General features: G+C 45.4%; 5 protein-coding genes across 5 annotated transcripts in view; 4 read left to right on the top strand and 1 right to left on the bottom strand.

Annotated features, from left to right (window-relative positions):
* LOC306971884 (olfactory receptor 6N1-like) overlaps positions 1-22,939 on the bottom strand; it is a gene marked incomplete at both ends in the record, with an annotated part of 125,952 nt that overhangs the window by 55,524 nt on the left and 47,489 nt on the right. The gene's annotated exons all lie outside the window — the stretch shown is intronic.
* On the top strand, positions 2,626-3,597 carry LOC306971895 (olfactory receptor 10A3-like; the record flags this gene model as incomplete). The annotated part of the gene is made up of 1 exon (XM_079568335.1): positions 2,626-3,597. The coding sequence occupies one exon, from the start codon at positions 2,626-2,628 to the stop codon at positions 3,595-3,597; it is 972 nt and encodes a 323-aa protein (XP_079424461.1).
* On the top strand, positions 9,077-10,048 carry LOC306971894 (olfactory receptor 10A3-like; the record flags this gene model as incomplete). The annotated part of the gene is made up of 1 exon (XM_079568334.1): positions 9,077-10,048. One exon carries the CDS (start codon positions 9,077-9,079, stop codon positions 10,046-10,048), a length of 972 nt encoding a protein of 323 aa, XP_079424460.1.
* On the top strand, positions 14,844-15,815 carry LOC306971893 (olfactory receptor 10A6-like; the record flags this gene model as incomplete). The annotated part of the gene is made up of 1 exon (XM_079568333.1): positions 14,844-15,815. The coding sequence occupies one exon, from the start codon at positions 14,844-14,846 to the stop codon at positions 15,813-15,815; it is 972 nt and encodes a 323-aa protein (XP_079424459.1).
* Positions 21,010-21,966, top strand: LOC306971892 (olfactory receptor 10A6-like; the record flags this gene model as incomplete). The annotated part of the gene is made up of 1 exon (XM_079568332.1): positions 21,010-21,966. One exon carries the CDS (start codon positions 21,010-21,012, stop codon positions 21,964-21,966), a length of 957 nt encoding a protein of 318 aa, XP_079424458.1.

Genomic DNA, 22,939 nt, shown 5'->3' with positions numbered 1-22,939 from the left:
CCCTAAACCCGAACCCTAAACCTGACTCTAAACCGAACCTTAAACAGATGAAGCCGCATGTTGTAATAAAAGTTCAGAAAGTTATAAAAGGTTTTCTTCAACAAAACCACATTTTGTGATAATTTCCCGTATGAAGAAACAAACTCTCCAAACGCACTTCGTAATTAACATACGGCACAAACTTCACTGTAACTTTAAAGCCGGGGGACCTGACGTTTTGTTGTTGTAAAGTAAATGTATTAAACACAATCACAGAGTATCTTGTAAACAGCAAAAAGCAGATCTTGTTGCATGTTCTTCACATCATTTTTTACTGAGCGATAGAAGAAGATGAACTCATTTATTGACATTTATTTTGGGGGTGGTCGCCCTTCTTCACTTGTACACGGGCTTGAACCCGGCACAAAACCAGTTTGTTTGACATGAAGGAGGGATTATGAGAGCGAGAAACCAGTTTGGGCCAAATCAAAAACTGTCGTAGATTATGCAGGAGAAATCAGGAACCACAGCTTTAAGGAAGTTAGTAAATAAATGCTCAGTAGTTGCGGTAACACTCGTAACATCCTGCACTAGGAAAAGGAAAGGGATTTTAACATCTTTTACAAACTCTTGATGAATTTTATACATAACTTTTTAGATTTGGATATCTGACACAAGGTCTCCTGGAACGATGCACTTGAAGAACAAAACAGGAAGTGTTGCCCCTGGTTCCTGGTTCGTCCACTCCTTCAACTGAAGCCTTTAAAACTCAGAGACTCTGCTCCTCCACTTGTGTCGCCTCCATGTTTAGAAGCGTTTTTTTAGAAAGTAGTTGATGATCTTGTGATTCGTGGTTTACTTTATAATCAGTAATACTTTTGGCAAAATGTAGATTTGACATGTGACTATTTACAACTGTTTGCTTTGTTTTTGACATTGTTCATGTCGACTTTACAGCCTGATCTTTCACTGAACTCGTGACTAGGGCTGGGCTGTATTGTAGCGTTGCTTTGCCTCCACAAAAGGAAAGAGAAAAAAAAAAAACTTGAAACCTTTTATTGAAAGATTACACTTCCAGTTTACTTCAATTGTATTTTTTAACAGCAGCTTTTGCAACTTTTTGGTGATTTCTTGACTCTGGAGATGAACTCGATGTTGTAAATTTTCACATCTTCCAAACAGTAATTTGATCTCATCTTGTAGACGATATATTCCTCACCTTTTACTGACTGAACCGAGCCTGAACTCTGTCTTTCCCTGTTCACCTAAAGGCCTTATTCCTTATTTTGTTTTGTGGAATGAAATCTGTTTAGTATATATGTATATATTAGTATATATATCTGTTTTTAGTATGAAGCTTTTGTGTCAGTTTCATGAACTTGCAGCCTAGTTTCCAGCAGCATTTCTGTGACTCTTAAAGATGTGAGTTGTGCTTATTAATTAATCCTTGTGAAGATTTATAATGTTAGAAATGTGTTTGCAAAGTTGAGATTGAGCTTTCACTGACTTTTTACTGGAAAAGTCCAGGAATTATGACAGAACTGTCTGTAAACATCAGCATTATGACGGTTTAAAGGGAGATTTTTCCGTATCATTGTGACTCGTTCCGGCTTTTTGATTTCACATGAACTCACTACATGTGAACCACTATTATTATCACCACATGATACAAGAGAAAATATCTGAGTGTGAATTATCTGACAATATATACACTGAGATTAGATTGTAACGTGAACTGTTGAACAAATACAAGAATAACATGTGTTTCAGATCATGTTTGTAGAGCTCAGAACTACAGGGTTTGCAGCTTACACATGTAAAAAGACCCCACGGAGAACAGATATTTCTTGTTTGTGAAGGATGTGGTGTTGATGAGATCATGAGTCTGCACTTGTTGATCAGAAAGAGACGATTTTTCACAAAAACAATGGATTGAATTCAAGTTAGGAGAAACTACAGATGGGCCGTTAATAAAGCAGGAAATATATCAGTTTTGTTTTGCTTCATTCATGTGTAAATTCCTGTAATCCTACAAAGTTTGTAGCATTTTTAATCTTCTTCACGTTTCTTCAAACAAGTCACAAAACAGTCACAACATAAAATACCAATGTTAGGGCGTCTACAGGTGTTTGTAAAAGTAATTAATGCTTATTATGACAAATGAATGATGTGGTTCTGGGTCATTTAGTCTGAATGATAATCCTGTATGAAATGTACTTTGTTTATATGTAAACTCTTTTTTACAAACTGTATTTGTGTCTAAAAGTCTCCTATGGACAATAAGCAGTTTAACAGAACAATGACTCTGGTTTTCCCAGGGATACTTTGTCCAAATCAAATGGATAAACGAGAGAGCTGCACAAAGTGCTAACAACACTTATGCCTTTTCCTAAATACTCTTAGATTTGATAAAGTTGCAACGATTCAAGTTACGTTTTTGATCTGATTGTGATTATTACAGTATATAAACTTTTGAAAGTTCACTCCTGCATTAGCATCATTAGTATTAGCCTTGATTTTCCATTGGTGTCATTAGCATCGTTAGCCTTGTTAGCATCATTTGCTTTGTTAGCATCGTTAGCCTTGTTAGCATAAATAGCCTTGTTAGCATAATTAGACTTGTTAGCATCGTTAGCTTTGTTAGCGATGCAGGTCCAGAGCCCGTTCCGGCGACACAACTCCACTCCGGTGTCGTCCTTCGTGCTGACAGCGTACTTTAACCTGGGCTCGCTGCGGTGGCTCTTCTTCTGGGCTCTGCTGCTGCTGTACCTCCTCATGATCTTCTCTAACGTCCTGCTCGTCTGCGTCATCGCCCTGAACCGCAGCCTGCATGAGCCCATGTACATGTTCCTCTGCAGCCTCTTCATCAACGAGCTGTACGGCAGCGCGGCCCTGTTCCCCTTTCTGTTAGTCCACATCCTGAGAGACGTCCACACCGTTCCTGCTGCGTTCTGCTTCTTCCAGATCTACGCCCTGCACGGATACGGCATGATGCAAATGCTGACGTTAATGGGAATGTCGTACGATCGCTACGCCGCCATCTGCCACCCGCTCCACTACAGAGTGCGCATGAGCCGAAGCAGGACGGCGGCGCTGATTCTCTTCTCGTGGATTTATACTCTGTTGGGGATGGGAGCCACCATCAGTTTGAGTTCGTCTCTGGAGCTTTGTGGGAATGATATCGATAAAGTTTATTGCGATAATTACCCCATAGTCAAACTCGCCTGCTACGACACGACTGATGTCAACATACATGGTCTTGTGACAACTTGTAACATTATTGTCGGCCCGTTAAGTGTCATTCTCTACACGTACTTCCGTATTCTGAAGGTGTGCTGGAACGGGGAAAGGAAAACGAGGCAGAAGGCGGTGAACACCTGTGCGCCTCACCTGGCCTCAGTGTTGAACTTCAGCGTTGCAGGGATTTTCGAAATCCTTCAGGGCAGATTCGACATGAGCCGTGTACCGAAAATGTTGCGTGTTTTCCTGTCCCTGTACTTCCTCCTGTGTCCGCCACTGTTCAACCCGCTCATCTACGGCTTAGTCCTGACCAACATCAGGCTCAGCTGCAGAGGCTTACTGCTCAGGGTCTTCAGGAGGGGCAAATCTGACAGTTAAGCCGTTACTCGCCGACCCCCTGATCAAGGGTTGGGGTTATGCTACGTTCCTACAGAACTCTTCAAAAAGCCTCAAATTGCGCCCAAAGCCCCCAGTTGTGTGATCATTCAGGCTGATTCATGTAGTTGCCGGCTTTATTGACGCTATTAATGCATAATACTTGTTTTCACAGGATCGATCTGAGCTAGTGCTGGTTAGCCGACTCCGGATGCTAACCGATCAGCTACGGCCAATTGGAGATGAAAAATGAGAAATAAACTACAAAATGAACAAACCCGGCTCAGTGTTTGATCATTGTTAAACGGCTGCTTTAAGTAGATGGTGGTTTTATTGTTTTATTGTATTTCTCATATTCACATGATCAATCCTAGCTATGGCTCGTAGCATTAGCTTTCTCTGATGGGAATGCTCTGTGTATCATCAAGGCCCAAACACATTCCCAGCGCAGATTCAACTGCTGAAAGTAGTTTTCTTCTTTTCATTAGCCGCTCTTAATCCTAAGTGTTTAGGCAAAAGAAACTGTGTTGTGTCTTTGTAAAAGTCCCAGAGCTGCTGTAGCTCTGGTTCACAACACAATGAGGCTAATCCTCCATGACTGCTTCCATCTGTAGCTGCTCTGCTCCTACGTCACAGTTGGAGAAACTAGCTAACCCCAAACAGATGAAGCCGCATTTTGTAATACAAGTTCCATCCATCCATTTTCTTCCACTTGTCCGTTGCCGGGTCGTGGGGGCCTCTGTTGGATCACATTACACCAGCCCCTATGGCTCCTCGTGCAGGTGGTGGGTCCACAGAAGGACGGCCTCACGATTGACCGGGCCTCTCCCATAAGGGGCTTCTCAACCGCTCTTCATGTGACCCCTCAGGACCTGTTTGCCCTGGGACACCCGACCAGGGGCACGAAACCCCCGACAACAGAGCTCCAGGATCATTCGGACTCAAACCCTCCACCATGTTAAGGTGGCAGTACAGGGAACGGACAGCCCTTAGCAAAGGGCCCCGGACCCATATTCCCGGAGCACCCCCGAGAGGGCACCACGAGGGACACGGTCGAACGCTTTCTCCAGATCCACAAAACACATGTGGACTGGTTGGTCGTACTCCCATGAACCTTCGAGCACCCGATGAAGGGTATAGAGCTGGTCCAGTGTGCCACGACCAGGACGAAAACCGCATTGTTCCTCCTGGATCCAAGGTTTGACTATTGGCCGGATCCTCCTCTCCAGCACCCTGGAGTAGACCTTACCGGGAAGGCTGAGGAGGGTGATCCCTCTGTAATTGGAACACACCCTCCAATCCCCTTTCTTAAAGAGAGGGACCACCACCCCGGTCTGCCAATCCAGGGGCCACGCAATGTTGATGATGTCACCCAGAGACTTAAGGTACTCAGGACGAATCTCATCCACCCCCGGAGCCACCGAGGAGCTTTCTCACCACCTTACTGACTTCAGCCTGGGTGATGGGCGAGCCCACCTCCGAGTCCCCAGCCTCTGCTTCCGCATCTAAAGACGTGAGATTGAGGAGGTCCTCGATGTACTCCTTCCACCGTCCAACGACATCCCCAGTCGAGGTCAGCAGCCCCCCACCCGCACTGTAAACAGTGTTGATGAAGCACTGCTTCCCCCTCCTGAGGCGCCGGATGGTTTGCCAGAATCTCCTCGAGGCCGGCCGATAGTCTTCCTCCATGGCCTCCCCGAACTCCTCCCAGACCCGAGTTTTAGCCTCCGCGACCGCACGAGCTGCAGCACGCTTGGCCTGCCGGTACCTCTCAGCTGCCTCAGGAGTCCCACAAGCCAACAAGGCCAGGTAGGACGACTCCTTCAGCTTGACGGCATCCCTTACTTCCGGGCGCCACCATCGGGTTCGGGGATTGCCGCCGCGACAGGCACCAGAAACCTTACGGCCACAACTACGAGCTGCCGCATCGACAATGGAGGAGGAGAACAGAGTCCACTCGGACTCCATGTCCCCAGCCTCCCTTTGAATCTGGGTGAAGCTCTTCCGGAGGTGGGAGTTGAAGACCCCACAGGGATCCGCCAGACGTTCCCAGCAGACCCTCACAACACGCTTGGGCCTGCCAGGTCTGACCGGCTTCCTCCCCTGCCAGCGGATCCAGCTCACCACCAGGTGGTGATCGGTTGACAGCTCAGCCCCTCTCTTCACCCGAGTGTCCGAGACACGCGGCCGGAGATCAGACGACACAACTACAAAGTCGATCATCGACCTCCTGCCTAGGGTGTCCTGGTGCCACGTGCACTTATGGACACCCTTGTGCTCGAACATGGTGTTCGTTATGGACAAACTGCGACTAGCACAGAAGTCCAATAACAGAACACCACTCGGGTTCAGATCGGGGAGGCCGTTCCTCCCAATCACTCCCTCCCAGGTCTCACTGTCGTTACCCACGTGGGCGTTGAAGTCCCCCAGTAGAACAATGGAGTCCCCAGTCGGAGCACTATCAAGTACCCCTCCCAGGGACTCCAAGAAGGCCGGGTACTCTGCACCGATGTTGGGCCCGTAGGCCGAGACAACGGTGAGAGACCTGTCCCCGACCCGAAGGCGTAGGGACGCGACCCTCTTGTTCACCGGGGTGAACTCCAACACGTGACGGCTGAGCCGGGGGGCTATGAGCAAACCCACACCAGCCCGCCGCCTCTCCCCGCGGGCAACTCCAGATAAATGGAGAGTCCAGCCTCTCTCCAGGAGTTGGGATCCGGAACCCAAGATGTGCGTGGAGGTGAGCCCGACTATATCTAGTCGGTATCTCTCAACCTCCCGCACAAGCTCAGGCTCCTTCCCCCCCAGCGAAGTGACGTTCCAAGTCCCGAACGCCAGAAGCTGCACACACGGACCAGGTCGTCGAGGCACCTGCCTGTGACTGCCACCCAGTCCTCCCACCTGACACTCGCGTTCGGGCCCCAACTCCAGGTCTGGCTCCAGGGTGGGGCCCCGGCTGCGCCATGCCGGGCGATGTCTCGGTCCTTGGTTTAATACTGTCCATATGAGTCTTTTGAACTGCTCTTCGTCTGACCCGTCACCTCGGACCTGTTTGCCATGGGAGACCCTACCAGGGGCACGAATCCCCAGACAACATAGCTTGGATCATTCGGGCACTCAAACAACCCCACCACGTTAAGGTAGCAGTTCACGGGGTTGTCTCTCAATGCACTTTGTATTAAATATCTACGGACAATCAAACCGTCTGTCAGGCCCTGGCAGATGCTTCATTCTTCCTGTAAGCATCAGTGAGTTAGTAAATAAATGCTCAATAGTTGCGGTAACACTCGAACCATCCCATACCAGGAATATGGCAACGGATTTTAACATCTTTAACAAACTCTTGATGAATTTATACAAAACTTTTTAGATATGAACATCTGTGACACAATTCCTCCTGGAACAATGCACTTTGTTTAAAAACTGTACAACAGAAACAAAGTAAGATTAGATTGTGTGAGAGCTAATTGTTTATTGAGACACGGTTCTGTCTCGAGCCTCGTGCGCTCACAGGAAGTGTTGCCCCTGGTTCCTGGTTCGTCCACTCCTCAAAGTGAAGCCTTTAAAACTCAGAGACTCTCTCTGTTCCTTCACTTGTGTCGTCTCGTTATTTAGAAACTTTTTTTTTAGAAAGTACTTGATGATCTTGTGACGTGTGACTTACTTTATAATCAATAATACTTTAGCCAAAATGTAGATTTGACAAGTGACTATTTTCAACCTTGTTTTTGACATTGTTCATGTCGACTTTAGGGACGGATTTTTAACTGAACTAGTGACAAGAATGAATATTTCAGTCATGTTGGCGACGTTGATGAAGCTATAATTCTGTAAACCGTCAGAAATAGGGAAAAAAGTGCAGAGGAAAAAACACTTCAAACCTTTTTTTGGAAGACGACACTTCAAGTAGACTTTATTTGCATTATTTAGCAGCAGGTTTTGCAACTTTTTGTTGTTTCTTGACATTGGAGATGAACTCCATGTTGTGAATTTGCACATCTTCCATTCAGCAATTTGATTTTGTTCACCATATACTGTATTGCTGACCTTTTACTGACTGAACTGAGCCTAAACTTTGTCTTTCTCTGCGCACCTAAAGGTCAGATTCCTTGTTTAGTTTCTAGTAGTGAGATGAAATCTGTTTTGTGTATTCAGTGTATTCTTAAGTCAGACGTTTGTGGGAAAACATGCGTCTAAATATTAAGCATTTGTATCTCATTTTATTAACTTGCAGCCTGGTTTTCATGAGCATTCCTGTGACCCTTAAAGATGTGAAGTGTGCTTATTAATTTAACCTTGTGAATAACTGTAATGTTAGAAATGTGTTTGGAAAGTTGAGAACAAGCATGGACGGGATTTCACTGACTTTCCACTTGGTTCTTTGGCAGCAACGGGCTTAATTGATCCATTTCATAAACTGAAAGCCGGGTTTTCATGAGGATTTCTGTGACCGTGACCCTTAAAGATGCAAAATGAGATCGGGATGTTAGAAATGTTAGAAAATAACAACAAATAAAAGGTACAGGGCATTTAACTGATGCTATTAGCTACCGACACGATGGCATAAAGGTGTGATGTTGAAGAAAAGTTAGGATTAAGCGCGATGAATACACCAAGACATGTCGGGTTCACCCTCCTGAGTTTGCATTTGTGATATTACTGTGATGAAAGAGCCCAGGAATGACAGTTTAAAAGGAGATTATACCAGAGATTTGTGACCTTTTCCACCACAGTGTTTAACTACGCAGCCCTTTGAACCCCCTCTGAAACTGTCACCATATGATATTAAGAAAATGATCACAATGTTTCTGACAATCTCGAGACTGAAGCGTTGACTGTATCTGACTAATATCACACATTTCAGAGTCAGTAGTTACTTTTTGGATTGGAAAGAGACGATTATTTGATGCCATAACATAAAATACCAACGTCTTTATCTCAGGAAGTCGTTGTGGAGCTGGAGGAGTAACAGAAAGTGGCTTGAAATGTGTCTGAAGTCGGGCCAGAAATGTACACTGTTGAAACTATTGTATATATTATACATAAGATATATGTCTCAAAGCCTCCGATGGACAAGTGTTGAAAATTAACAGTTTAACTATAACTATGTTGCCACAGATAACTCGAAAAAGACTTAACGCAGACGCTACACAAGAGGAAAGAAATATATGTTTTTACAAAGGATAATGACAAAATAGTATCACTGGGACTCGGAAAAGTAACTTTAATCTGATAGTAATGCGCTAGATTACTAATATTGAAAAAAAGTAGTCCGATTAAAGTCACATGTTACAAAGTAGTGCGTTACCGGCATCACTGGTAATAAATAGATAAAGATTCAGCCTTCTCAAACCAGATGTTACCAGATGCTTTTCACTAGAGACTCTCAAACATTTAGCAGTTCACTCCTTCATTGGCATCATTTGCCTTGTTAGCATCATAAGCATCGCTAGCCTTGTTAGCATCGTCAGCCTTGTTAGCGATGCAGGTCCAGAACCCGTTCCGGCGACACAACTCCACTCCGGTGTCGTCCTTCGTGCTGACAGCGTACTTTAACCTGGGCTCGCTGCGGTGGCTCTTCTTCTGGGCTCTGCTGCTGCTGTACCTCCTCGTGATTTTCTCTAACGTCCTGCTCGTCTGCGTCATCGCCCTGAACCGCAGCCTGCACGAGCCCATGTACATGTTCCTCTGCAGCCTCTTCATCAACGAGCTGTACGGCAGCGCGGCCCTGTTCCCCTTTCTGTTAGTCCACATCCTGAGAGACGTCCACATCGTTCCTGCTGCGTTCTGCTTCTTCCAGGTTTACGCCCTGCAGGGATACGGGATCATAGAACTCCTGACTTTGATGGGAATGTCATACGATCGGTTTGTCGCCATTTGCCACCCGCTCCACTACAGAGTGCGTATGAGCCGAAACAAGTCAGCAGCGCTGATTCTCTTCCCGTGGATTATTACTCTGGTAGGGATGGGAAACACCATCATTTTGAGTTCGTCTCTGGAGCTTTGTGGGAACGATATCGATAAAGTTTACTGTGATAATTACCCCATAGTCAAACTCGCCTGCTACGACACGACTATTATTAATATATACGGCATTGTGGGGACTTTCAATATAATCGTTTACCCACTGATTGTAATTTTATACATGTATCTCCGGATTCTGAAGGTGTGCTGGGGCGGGGAGAGGCGCACGAGGCAGAAGGCGGCGAACACCTGTGCGCCTCACCTGGCCTCAGTGTTGAACTTCTCTGTCGCAGGGTTTTTCGAAATCCTTCAGGGCAGATTCGACCTGAGCCATGTGCCGAAAATGTTACGTGTTTTCCTGTCCCTGTACTTCCTCCTGTGTCCGCCGCTGTTCAACCCGCTCATCTACGGCTTAGTCCTGACCAACATCAGGCTCGTCTGCAGAGGCTTACTGCTCAGAGTCTTCAGGAGGGGCAAATCTGACAGTTAGCCTGATACTTGCCGACCCCCCGATAAGGGGTTCGGATTATGATCAGGGTTAGGAATGGCAAATGTGATTCAAGTTGTTTACACAAAGTTAGGCCAAATCTTTCAAAGTAAGAGTTCAAAATGTAATAAAATGTTTTCTTCATTGTGTAACAATTGTTAGGTCGCTCGAATTGTCCCATGTAAGTGCTGCCTATGTCTGTGACTTGGTTGCAGAGACACCAACTCTAATATTTTACTCATTTATAGGAAGATCAACGAAGAATATTTACAATCAAAGATCAAGATGTCATTTCCCTGGGGTTAGTTCATGCATAATGTGTGTCTGGTCCAGTTAATGACCTTTTCTCAGTGATAATCTCCAGATTGCAGGAGTTGGAAGAGATCACGGAGGCCTGTTACAGGAGCCTGATCTGTACTTCGCGGATTCAACAAAGTGGCCTCCAGTCTCATGCCAATGCACACATAGGCCATAAAGTCACAGATTTTGATATTGGAACTTGTTACTACTGGACTGTTTACTTCCTTACAGCATGACTACCGGTTGCAATTTGTTTTATTACTGGAGACAATTACAGAACTCATCTTTGTTTACTACATATGACAACGTCGGCTGGTCTTCGCCGTCAAATAGGAGAGCAACTCTGCATTTTATTCGTTTTAGAAGGGACTTGTTGGGAGTCTTCCAGTGTATCTCACATGTGACTAAACTACAGCTCAAGTAGCTACAACACCAGGTCACATGACTGTTTACCTATAGTTCTGAAAAATAGACTGGTAAAGAGTGACACAGGAACAACAGGCTTTTCTTACTGTGCCATCCCCAAATGGAACAAACTACAAAGGCTTTTACAGTTGAACTCTGTGGTGCCTCTTTCACATCTAAAACACTTAGTATAAAGAAAACTGTACTTGTACTAATTGATATTGTATAGATGTATTGTATTGTTATTCTCTGCTATAAAACAGGGCCCTCATGAAAAAGAGTCTCATACTGTCTTCATATAAATAAAGATGAATAAATAAATCTCCTGCCTTGGCTTGTTGTCAACCGGCAGCCGCTGTTTCAGAGGCTTCTGGACTTTCCCACCAGAGAAGCAGACAGCAAACCTGCAGCCTGGACAGGCAAGGCTGGAGAGTCCACAGGCCCAAAACCAGGTGTGCCCCCTGCTGGGCAGGATGCAACCGCCTGGAGATGGAGGCTGTGCAGAGGGTTCTCTATGCTTTCGCCACCCTGTTGAGGGGCTGGCATGTTCTGGTGCGGACAGGCGACACCACTATGGTGGACAGGGGGAAGTTCTTGTATGGTTGCGCTGACTTTGTCTCACTGAGGACTCACCACATTCCTGAAAAATTCCTAGTTGTGAACCTGTTCACTAACAATGGCCAATAAAACAATTGCAACGTGTACAGGATGTGTGGAGGGGGCTCTCTGCGAGACAAATTGAGTTTGTGTTTGGGCCATGGTGGAGGCCTGGCGCCGGTTTGACGAAGCAGCAGCCGACCTGTTCGCCAGTGTGGAAAGCACACAGTGGTCACTTTGGTTCTCACTCAGGTCAACAGATGAGCCCCTTTCCGATGTCGACGCCATGGCTTATCATCCATGGCTCATCATCCATGGCTTTGTGGTCGCCTGCAGGTGTTCCCACCCCTCCAGCCCCTGCTCCACAGGGATAGAATGGAGGACGTTCTCACCCTCGCAGTGGCTCCAGGTCTGGAAGTAAAAGGGGGAAGCTGCTGCGTCTAGACTTACCCTCTTCAGTCCTGGCTCCAATCCAGGCGGCCTGGGCCTTGTCCAACAATAAATGCTCACGACGTCCGGCGGTGGCCCTTCTCCGATCAGTGTTTGGTGGGGTTTGGACCCCACAATTTGCCTTATACAGGATGTGTTCGTATTTCTCCAGGACCTCCTGGAGGGGGGCAGAGCTGCGGAACTCTGGGCCTTTTTGCAGCAGCTATCATGACTGGCCATGTTGGGGTCTGAAGTTTCATGGCTCGCAGCCACTCCTTGGTCCACCAGTGCTTCTGTTCCCTAGTGGGACCTTCGAGTGGTACTGGAGGATCTGTCTGGGTCTCTGTTTGAGCCCATCCATTGGGCAGAGGTCGGTTGTCTCTCCTACAAACAGCGACCCTCTGGGCTCTGGCACCTGCTGAAGGTCAGAGGATCTGCGTGTGCTTTCAGTGCAGTCTTCCAGTCAGCGACGGGCTCATCAAAGTTGTTGCTCAGTCCGGCCTGTCAGCCTAAGGTCATCATCCGGACTAAAGCCTTTGGATGTCTGGATCTGGACCCAGGTCCGCCAGTTGGGGACCCCTGGTCTTGGGTAATCAGGGCCGAACGTTCTGTCCACCCCCACATGCTTACACAGTGGATGAATGCCAGTGTTGTGCCAGATCTGGGCCGTACACTGCTACCTGGATCAGGCAGCTGGGGTTAGGTGGTCTGACCCACTGATTGTCTGCTTTGGGACCAAGGGTGTCCCATTGTCTCTGCAGTGTCTGGCTTGATGGGTCGGCCTCACCGTCTGTATGGTGTAGGAGACACAGGACCTTTACCCGCCTAAAGCCATCTATGCGCAGAATGGCCGCTTCATAGCGGGTTGCAGTCGTAGTTGCATGGGTCACCCCGGGCCACGCCCCAATAAAGCAATATATATTGCGTATATTGATCTGCCAAGGCTTCGCCAGCAGGCATGTCTTCCTCTCCTATTGCTGAGTTCAAGGAAGATGAACATTCATTCCCCTTGGGTGGTTGGAGCATACGGATCGATTGATCTTCTCAGCAGAGCTCCCGAGAGATTGTACATCAGCGAAGCACCTGAACGGCCTCGCATACATTCACATTACAATAGTTACGTTCAGTAACTGTGGTTTCCCAGTTCGTCCACTCCTCCAAATTAAGCCTTTAAAACTCCGAGACTCTCTCTGCTCCTGCACTTGTGTCGTCTTGATGTTCAGAAAAGGTTTTTTTTTAGAAAAAGGCGTTGATGATCTTGTGACGCATGACTTACTTTATATTCAATAATACTTTTGACAAAAAGTAAATTTGACATGTGACTATTTTCAACTGTTTGCTTTGTTTTCGACATTGTTCACGTCGACTTTAGAGCCTGAGTTTTAACTAAACTAGTGACAAGAATGAATATCTCAGTCATTTTAGTGACGATGATGAAGCTGTAATTTTGCAAACCATCAGAAATAGGCAAAAGAGTGCAGAGAAAAATCACCCAGGCAGCAGTTTTTCCATTTTTTGTTTCTTTCTTCACATTGAAGATGAACCCCATTTGCTCATCTTCCAAACAGCAATTTGATCTCATCTTGTAGACGATATATTGCCCACCTTTTACTGACTGAACCGACCTAAACCTTTTCTTTCCCTACACAACTAATGGGCCTATTTCTTATTTTGTTTCTAGTAGCACGATTAAATCTGTTTTGTCCTCATTCAGTATATTCTCAAATCGAACTTGTGTGGGAAAACCTTCATCTTATTATGAAGCTTTTGTGTCAGTTTCATGCACTTGCAGCCTAGTTTCCAGCAGCATTTCTGTGACTCTTAAAGATGTGAGTTGTGCTTATTAATTAATCCTTGTGAAGATTTATAATGTTAGAAATGTGTTTGGAAAGTTGAGATTGAGCTTTCACTGACTTTTTACAGGAAAAGTCCAGGAATTATGACAGAACTGTCTGTAAACATCAGCATTATGACGGTTTAAAGGGAGATTTTTTCGTATCATTGTGACTCGTTCCGGCTTTTTGATTTCACATGAACTCACTACATTTGAACCACTATTATTATCACCACATGATACAAGAGAAAATATCTGAGTGTGAATTATCTGACAATATAAAGACTGAGATTAGATTGTAACGTGAACTGTTGAACAAATACGAGAATAACATGTATTTCAGATCATGTTTGTAGAGCTCAGAACTACAGGGTTTGCAGCTTACACATGTAAAAAGACCCCACGGAGAACAGATATTTCTTGTTTGTGAAGGATGTGGTGTTGATGAGATCATGAGTCTGCACTTGTTGATCAGAAAGAGACGATTTTTCACAAAAACAATGAGTTGAATTCAAGTTAGGAGAGACGAGAGATGGGCCGTTAATAAACAGGGAATATATCAGTTTTGTTTCGCTTCATTCATGTGTAAATTCCTGTAATCCTACAAAGTTTGTAGCATTTTTAATCTTCTTCACGTTTCTTCAAACAAGTCAAACAGTCACAACAGAAAACACCAATGTTAGGGCGTCTACAGGTGTTTGTAAAAGTAATTAATGCTCATTATGACAAATGGATGATGTGGTTCTGGGTCAATTAGTCTGAATGATAATCTTGTATGAAATGTACTTTGTTTATATGTAAACCCTTTTTTATAAACTGTATTTGTGTCTAAAAGTCTCCTATGGACAATAAGAAGTTTAACAGAACAATGCCTCTGGTTTTCCCAGTGATATTTTGTCCAAATCAAATGGATAAACGAGAGAGCTGCACAAAGTGCTAATAACACTTATGCCTTTTCCTAAATACTCTTAGATTTGATAAAGTTGCAACAATTCAAGTTACGTTTTTGATCTGATTGTGATTATTACAGTATATAAACTTTTGAAAGTTCACTCCTGCATTAGCATCATTAGTATTAGCCTTGATTTTCCATTGGTGTCGTTAGCATCGTTAGCCTTGTTTGGATCATTAGCCTTGCTAGCCTTGTTAGTGTCATTAGCCTTTCTAGCTTCATTAGCCTTGTTAGCATCATTAGCCTTGTTAGCATCGATAGCGTCATTAGCCTTGTTAGCGATGCAGGTCCAGAGCCCGTTCTGGCGACACAACTCCACTCCGGTGTCGTCCTTCGTGCTGACAGCGTACTTTAACCTGGGCTCGCTGCGGTGGCTCTTCTTCTGGGCTCTGCTGCTGCTGTACCTCCTCATGATCTTCTCTAACGTCCTGCTCGTCTGCGTCATCGCCCTGAACCGCAGCCTGCACGAGCCCATGTACATGTTCCTCTGCAGCCTCTTCATCAACGAGCTGTACGGCAGCGCGGCCCTGTTCCCCTTTCTGTTAGTCCACATCCTGAGAGACGTCCACACCGTTCCTGCGCCGCTCTGCTTCTTCCAGATCTATGTCATGCATGGATACGGAATCATACAGCTCCAGACGTTAGCCGGTATGTCGTACGATCGCTACGCCGCCATCTGCCACCCGCTCCACTACAGAGTGCGCATGAGCCGAAACAGGACGGCGGCGCTGATTCTCTTCCCGTGGATTTATTCTATGTTTTCTTTGGGAAACACCATCGGTTTGAGTTCATCGCTTGAGCTTTGTGGGAACAATATCGATAAAGTTTACTGCGGTAATTACCCCATAGTCAAACTCGCCTGCTACGACACGACTATTCTCAATATATACGGCATTGTGGCGACTTTCAATGCAATTGTTTGCCCGCTTATTGTCATTTTCTACACGTATCTCCGCATTCTGAAGGTGTGCTGGGGCGGGGAGAGGCGCACGAGGCAGAAGGCGGTGAACACCTGTGCGCCTCACCTGGCCTCAGTGTTGAACTTCTCTGTCGCAGGGTTTTTCGAAATCCTTCAGGGCAGATTCGACCTGAGCCATGTGCCGAAAATGTTACGCATTTTCTTGTCCCTGTACTTCCTCCTGTGTACGCCGCTGTTCAACCCGCTCATCTACGGCTTAGTCCTGACCAACATCAGGCTCATCTGCAGAGGCTTACTGCTCAGAGTCTTCAGGAGGGGCAAATCTGACAGTTAGCCTGATAATTGCCGACCCCCCGATAAGGGGTTCGGATTATGATCAGGGTTAGGAATGGCAAATGTGATTCAAGTTGTTTACACAAAGTTAGGCCAAATCTTTCAAAGTAAGAGTTCAAAATGTAATAAAATGTTTTCTTCATTGTGTAACAATTGTTAGTTCGCTCGAATTGTCCCATGTAAGTGCTGCCTATGTCTGTGACTTGGTTGCAGAGACACCAACTCTAATATTTTACTCATTTATAGGAAGATCAACGAAGAATATTTACAATCAAAGATCAAGATGTCATTTCCCTGGGGTTAGTTCATGCATAATGTGTGTCTGGTCCAGTTAATGACCTTTTCTCAGTGATAATCTCAAGATTGCAGGAGTTGGAAGAGATCACGGAGGCCTGTTACAGGAGCCTGATCTGTACTTCACGGATTCAACAAAGTGGCCTCCAGTCTCATGACAATGTACACGCGTTTGCTTCTATTTTAGGCCATAAAGTCACAGATTTTGATATTGGAACTTTTACTACTGGACTGTTTACTTCCTTACAGCATGACTACCGGTTGCAATTTGTTTTATTACTGGAGACAATTACAGAACTCATCTTTGTTTACTACATATGACAACGTCGGCTGGTCTTCGCCGTCAAATAGGAGAGCAACTCTGCATTTTATTCGTTCTAGAAGGGACTTGTTGGGAGTCTTCCAGCGTATCTCACATGTGACTAAACTACAGCTCAAGTAGCTACAACACCAGGTCACATGACTGCTTACCTATAGTTCTGAAAAATAGACTGGTAAAGAGTGACACAGGAACAACAGGCTTTTCTTACTACGCCATCCCCAAATGGAACAAACTACAAAGGCTTTTACAGTTGAACTCTGTGGTGCCTCTTTCACATCTAAAACACTTAGTATAAAGAAAATTGAGAAAACTTGTACTAATTGATATTGTATAGATGTATTGTATTGTTATTCTCTGCTATAAAACAGGGCCCTCATGAAAAAGAGTTTCATACTCTGTCTTCATATAAATAAAGATGAATAAATAAATCTCCTGCCTTGGCTTGTGGTCAACCGGCAGCCGCTGTTTCAGAGGCTTCTGGACTTTCTCACCAGAGAGGCAGACAGCAAACCTGCAGCCTGGACAGGCAAGGCTGGAGAGTCCACAGGCCCAAAACCAGGTGTGCCCCCTGCTGGGCAGGATGCAACCGCCTGGAGATGGAGGCTGTGCAGAGGGTTCTCTATGCTTTCGCCACCCTGTTGAGGGGCTGGCATGTTCTGGTGCGGACAGGCGACACCACTATGGCGGACAGGGGGAAGTTCTTGTATGGTTGCGCTGACTTTGTCTCACTGAGGACTCACCACATTCCTGAAAAATTCCTAGTTGTGAACCTGTTCACTGACAATGGCCAATAAAACAATTACAACGTGGACAGGATGTGTGGAGGGGGCTCTCTGCGAGACAAACTGAGTTTGTGTTTGGGCCATGGTGGAGGCCTGGCGCCGGTTTGATAGACCAGCAGCCGAGCTTTTCGCCAGCGTGGAAAGCACACAGTGGTCATTTTGGTTCTCACTCAGGTCAACAGATGAGCCCCTTTCCGATGTTGACGCCATGGCTCATCATCCATGGCTCATCATCCATTGCTTCATGGTCGCCTGCAGGTGTTCCCACCCCTTCAGCCCCTGCTCCACAGGGATAGAATGGAGGACGTTCTCACCCTCGTAGTGGCTCCGGGTCTGGAAGTAAAAGGGGGAAGCTGCTGCGTCTAGACTTACCCTCTTCAGTCCTGGCTCCAATCCAGGCGGCCTGGGCCTTGTCCAACAATAAATGCTCACGACGTCCGGCGGTGGCCCTTCTCCGATCAGTGTTTGGTGGGGTTTGGACCCCACAATTTTCCCTATACAGGATGTGTTTGTATTTCTCCAGGACCTCCTGGAGGAGGGCAGAGCTGCTGCGACTCTGGGCCTCTTTGCAGCAGCTATCATGACTGGCCATGTTGGGGTCTGAAGTTTCATGGCTCGCAGCCACTCCTTGGTCCACCAGTGCTTTTGTTCCCTACTGGGACCTTCAAGAACCTTCCGTTGTCTCTCCTACAAACAGGGACCCTCTGGGCTCTGGCATCTGCTGAAGGTCAGAGGATCTGCGTGTGCTTTCAGTGCAGTCTTCCAGTCAGCGACGGACTCATCGTAGTTGTTGCTTAGTCCGGCCTGTCAGCCTAAGGTCATCACATCCTTCCTTAAAGTCTAGGGCAGGGGTCCCCAACTAAATCAGCTCGAGGTCTGCAAATGTTTCCTTTGTAACTTTCCACATATATCCAGGGTCCGGACAAATTCAGTCATTGCTCTTGAAAGTGTTAAAACAAGAACACAGGTTGTCTATTTGCAAAGCAGAACCGATTAATGAATCAAAAATGTTGCCATTTTATTCCAGTGTTATTCAGATTGTTTAGATACATTTTGATTCAGCCTTAGAAATTAAGTATATTGAGAGGATGGCTTTGGGGTCCGGACTAAAGCCTCTGGATGTCTGGATCTGGACCCAGGTCCGCCAGTTGGGGACCCCTGGTCTTGGGTAATCAGGGCCGAACGTTCTGTCCACCCCCACATGCTTACGCAGGGGATGAATGCCAGTGTTGTGGCAGTTCTGGGCCGTACACTGCTACCTGGATCAGGCAGCTGGGGTTAGGTGGTCTGACCCACTGATTGTCTGCTTTGGGACCAAGGGCGTCCCATTGTCTCTGCAGTGTCTGGCTTGATGGGTCGGCCTCACCGTCTGTATGGTGTAGGAGACACAGGACCTTTACCCGCCTAAAGCCATCTATGCGCAGAATGGCCGCTTCATAGCGGGTTGCAGTCGTAGTTGCATGGGTCACCCCATGTCTTCCTCTCCTATCGCTGAGTTCAAGGGAGATGAACATTCGTTCCCCTAGGGTGGTTGGAGCAGACGGATCGATTGATCTTCTCAGCAGAGCTCCCGAGAGATTGTGCATCAGTGAAGCACCTGAACGGCCTCGCATACATTCACATTAAGATGAGATAAGATAAGATAATCCTTTATTGATCTCACAAAGGAGAAATTCACTTGTTACAGTCGGCGTTCAAGAAGATTTAAGAAGAGTTAATAAACTGCAGCTGATACATAGATTATTGCACATGTTACTTTACAGTCTTATTGTACAGTCTGACAGCAGTGGGGATGAAGGCTTTGTGGTAGCGCTCCGTCCTGCACTGAGGGTGTCTCAGTCTGCCACTGAGAGAGCTGCTCAGCTCTTCTACAGTCCCGTGCAGTGGGTGGGAGGTGTTGTCCATGATGGAGGTGAGCTTGGCTAACACCCTCCTGTCACTATAGTATATGTCATTACTATAGTTACGTTCAGTAACTGTGGTTTCCCGGTTCGTCCACTCCTCCAAATGAAGCCTTTAAAACTCCGAGACTCTCTCTGCTCCTGCACTTGTGTCGTCTTGATGTTCAGAAAAGGTTTTTTTTAGAAAAAGGCGTTGATGATCTTGTGTCGCATGACTTAATTTATATTCAATAATACTTTTGACAAAAAGTAAATTTGACATGTGACTATTTTCAACTGTTTGCTTTGTTTTCGACATTGTTCACGTCGACTTTAGAACCTGAGTTTTAACTAAACTAGTGACAAGAATGAATATCTCAGTCATTTTGGTGACGATGATGAAGCTGTAGTTTTGCAAACCATCAGAAATAGGCAAAAGAGTGCAGAGAAAAATAACATAGGCAACAGTTTTTCCATTTTTTGTTTCTTTCTTGACATTGAAGATGAACCCCATTTGCTCATCTTCCAAACAGCAATTTGATCTCATCTTGTAGACGATATATTGCCCACCTTATACTGACTGAACCGACCTAAACCTTTTCTTTCCCTACACAACTAATGGGCCTATTTCTTATTTTGTTTCTAGTAGCACGATTAAATCTGTTTTGTCCTCATTCAGTATATTCTCAAATCGAACTTGTGTGGGAAAACCTTCATCTTATTATGAAGCTTTTGTGTCAGTTTCATGAATTTGCAGCCTAGTTTCCAGCAGCATTTCTGTGACTCTTAAAGATGTGAGTTGTGCTTATTAATTAATCCTTGTGAAGATTTATAATGTTAGAAATGTGTTTGGAAAGTTGAGATTGAGCTTTCACTGACTTTTTACTGGAAAAGTCCAGGAATTATGACAGAACTGTCTGTAAACATCAGCATTATGACGGTTTAAAGGGAGATTTATCCGTATCATTGTGACTCGTTCCGGCTTTTTGATTTCACATGAACTCACTACATGTGAACCACTATTATTATCACCACATGATACAAGAGAAAATATCTGAGTGTGAATTATCTGACAATATAAAGACTGAGATTAGATTGTAACGTGAACTGTTGAACAAATACGAGAATAACATGTATTTCAGATCATGTTTGTAGAGCTCAGAACTACAGGGTTTGCAGCTTACACATGTAAAAAGACCCCACGGAGAACAGATATTTCTTGTTTGTGAAGGATGTGGTGTTGATGAGATCATGAGTCTGATTTTTCACAAAAACAATGAATTGAATTCAAGTTAGGAGAAACTAGAGATGGGCCGTTAATAAACAGGGAATATATCAGTTTTGTTTCGCTTCATTCATGTGTAAATTCCTGTAATCCTACAAAGTTTGTAGCATTTTTAATCTTCTTCACGTTTCTTCAAACAAGTCAAACAGTCACAACATAAAATACCAATGTTAGGGCGTCTACAGGTGTTTGTAAAAGTAATTAATGCTTATTATGACAAATGGATGATGTGGTTCTGGGTCATTTAGTCTGAATGATAATCCTGTATGAATGTACTTTGTTTATATGTAAACTCTTTTTTATAAACTGTATTTGTGTCTAAAAGTCTCCTATGGACAATAAGCAGATTAACAGAACAATGCCTCTGGTTTTCCAGTGATATTTTGTCCAAATCAAATGGATAAACGAGAGAGCTGCACAAAGTGCTAATAACACTTATGCCTTTTCCTAAATACTCTTAGATTTGATAAAGTTGCAACGATTCAAGTTACGTTTTTGATCTGATTGTGATTATTACAGTATATAAACTTTTAAAAGTTCACTCCTGCATTAGCATCATTAGTGTTAGCCTTGATTTTCCATTGGTGTCGTTAGCATAATTAGCCTTGTTAGCATCGTTAGCCTTGTTAGCGATGCAGGTCCAGAGCCCGTTCCGGCGACACAACTCCACTCCGGTGTCGTCCTTCGTGCTGACAGCGTACTTTAACCTGGGCTCGCTGCGGTGGCTCTTCTTCTGGGCTCTGCTGCTGCTGTACCTCCTCATGATTTTCTCTAACGTCCTGCTCGTCTGCGTCATCGCCCTGAACCGCAGCCTGCACGAGCCCATGTACATGTTCCTCTGCAGCCTCTTCATCAACGAGCTGTACGGCAGCGCGGCCCTGTTCCCCTTTCTGTTAGTCCACATCCTGAGAGACGTCCACACCGTTCCTGCATCGTTCTGCTTCATCCAAATCTACGCCCTGCACGGATACGCGATCATACAGCTCCAGACGTTAGCCGGTATGTCGTACGATCGCTACGTCGCCATCTGCCACCCGCTCCACTACAGAGTGCGCATGAGCCGAAACAGGACGGCGGCGCTGATTCTCTTCCCGTGGATTTATTCTATGCTAGCTTTGGGAAACACCATCGGTTTGAGTTCATCTCTGGAGCTTTGTGGGAACGATATCGATAAAGTTTACTGCGATAATTACCCCATAGTCAAACTCGCCTGCTACGACGCGACTATTATTAACATATACGGCATTGTGGCGACTTTCAATGCAATTGTTTACCCGTTTTTAGTGATGTTCTACACGTATCTCCGTATTCTGAAGGTGTGCTGGGGCGGGGAGAGGCGCACGAGGCAGAAGGCGGTGAACACCTGTGCGCCTCACCTGGCCTCAGTGCTGAACTTTTCCATCGCAGCGTTTTTTGAAGTCCTTCAGAGCCGGTTCGACATGAGTCACCTCCCGAACATGTTACGTGTTTTCCTGTCCCTGTACTTCCTCCTGTGTCAGCCGCTGTTCAACCCGCTCATCTACGGCTTAGTCCTGACCAACATCAGGCTCATCTGCAGAGGCTTACTGCTCAGAGTCTTCAGGAGTTAAATCTGACAGTTAAGCCGTTACTCGCTTGGTTAATAAAATGTACAACAGGAACAAAGTAGGATTACACTGCGTTCCAAATTATTATGCAAATTGGATTTTTGTGTAAAAAAGGTAAAAAAAAAAAAACAATAATAATGAAACTCATGGATGGTGTCGTGTCTTGGGGCTCTATGAATCACTGACATTAATCTCAGAGACCTGGGATGATTAGTTTTCAGGTTAAGCCCAGTTAAGGGAAAAACTACTGAAAAGGGTGTTCCACTTTATTATGCAGATCATCATTTTCAAGCAATATGGGAAAGAAAAAGGGACTTTCTGCTGATGAAAAGCGTGAAATAGTTGAATGCCTTGGTCTAGGTATGAAAACCTTCGATATTTCATGAAAGATTAAGTGTAATCATCGTACTGATAAGAGATTTGTGGATGATTCAGACACACTCCGGTTTGTGCAGATAAAGGCACAATGAGGACGGTTTCTGCCAGACAAACACATCAGATTAAGAGAACAGATGCTACAAAGCTGGAGTCTCCCGAACACCAAGGTGTCGGACCCTCCAGAGGCTGCAGTTGTGCATAAACCTTCTATCCGGCCTCCCCTAAACTGTTCATTGAAGCTGAAGCAGAAACGGCTGCAGTGGCTCAGAAATACATGAGGACTCATTTTCAAACAGTCTTGTTCACTGATGAGGCCGTGTAGCCCTGGATGGTCAGATCAATGGAGTAGTGGACGGTTGGTGAATGGCCACAATGTCCCAACAAGGCTGTGACGTCAGTAAAGAGGTGGCGGAGTCATGTTTTGGGCCAGAATCATGGTGAGAGAGCTGGTCGGCCCCATTAGGCCCTTTTAGGATTCCTGAAGGTGTGAAAATGACCTTTGAAAAATATGTGGAGTTTCTGACTGACAACTGTCTTCTATGTTACAAAAAGAAGAGCCGTGTTTTCCCTAACAAGATCCTCTTCATCATGACAACGT

The sequence above is a fragment of the Gobius niger genome, assembly GCF_951799975.1.
Source record: "Gobius niger genome assembly, chromosome: 12".
Classification (NCBI taxonomy): Eukaryota; Metazoa; Chordata; class Actinopteri; order Gobiiformes; family Gobiidae; genus Gobius; species Gobius niger.
This window is presented reverse-complemented; position numbering and strand designations above follow the sequence as displayed.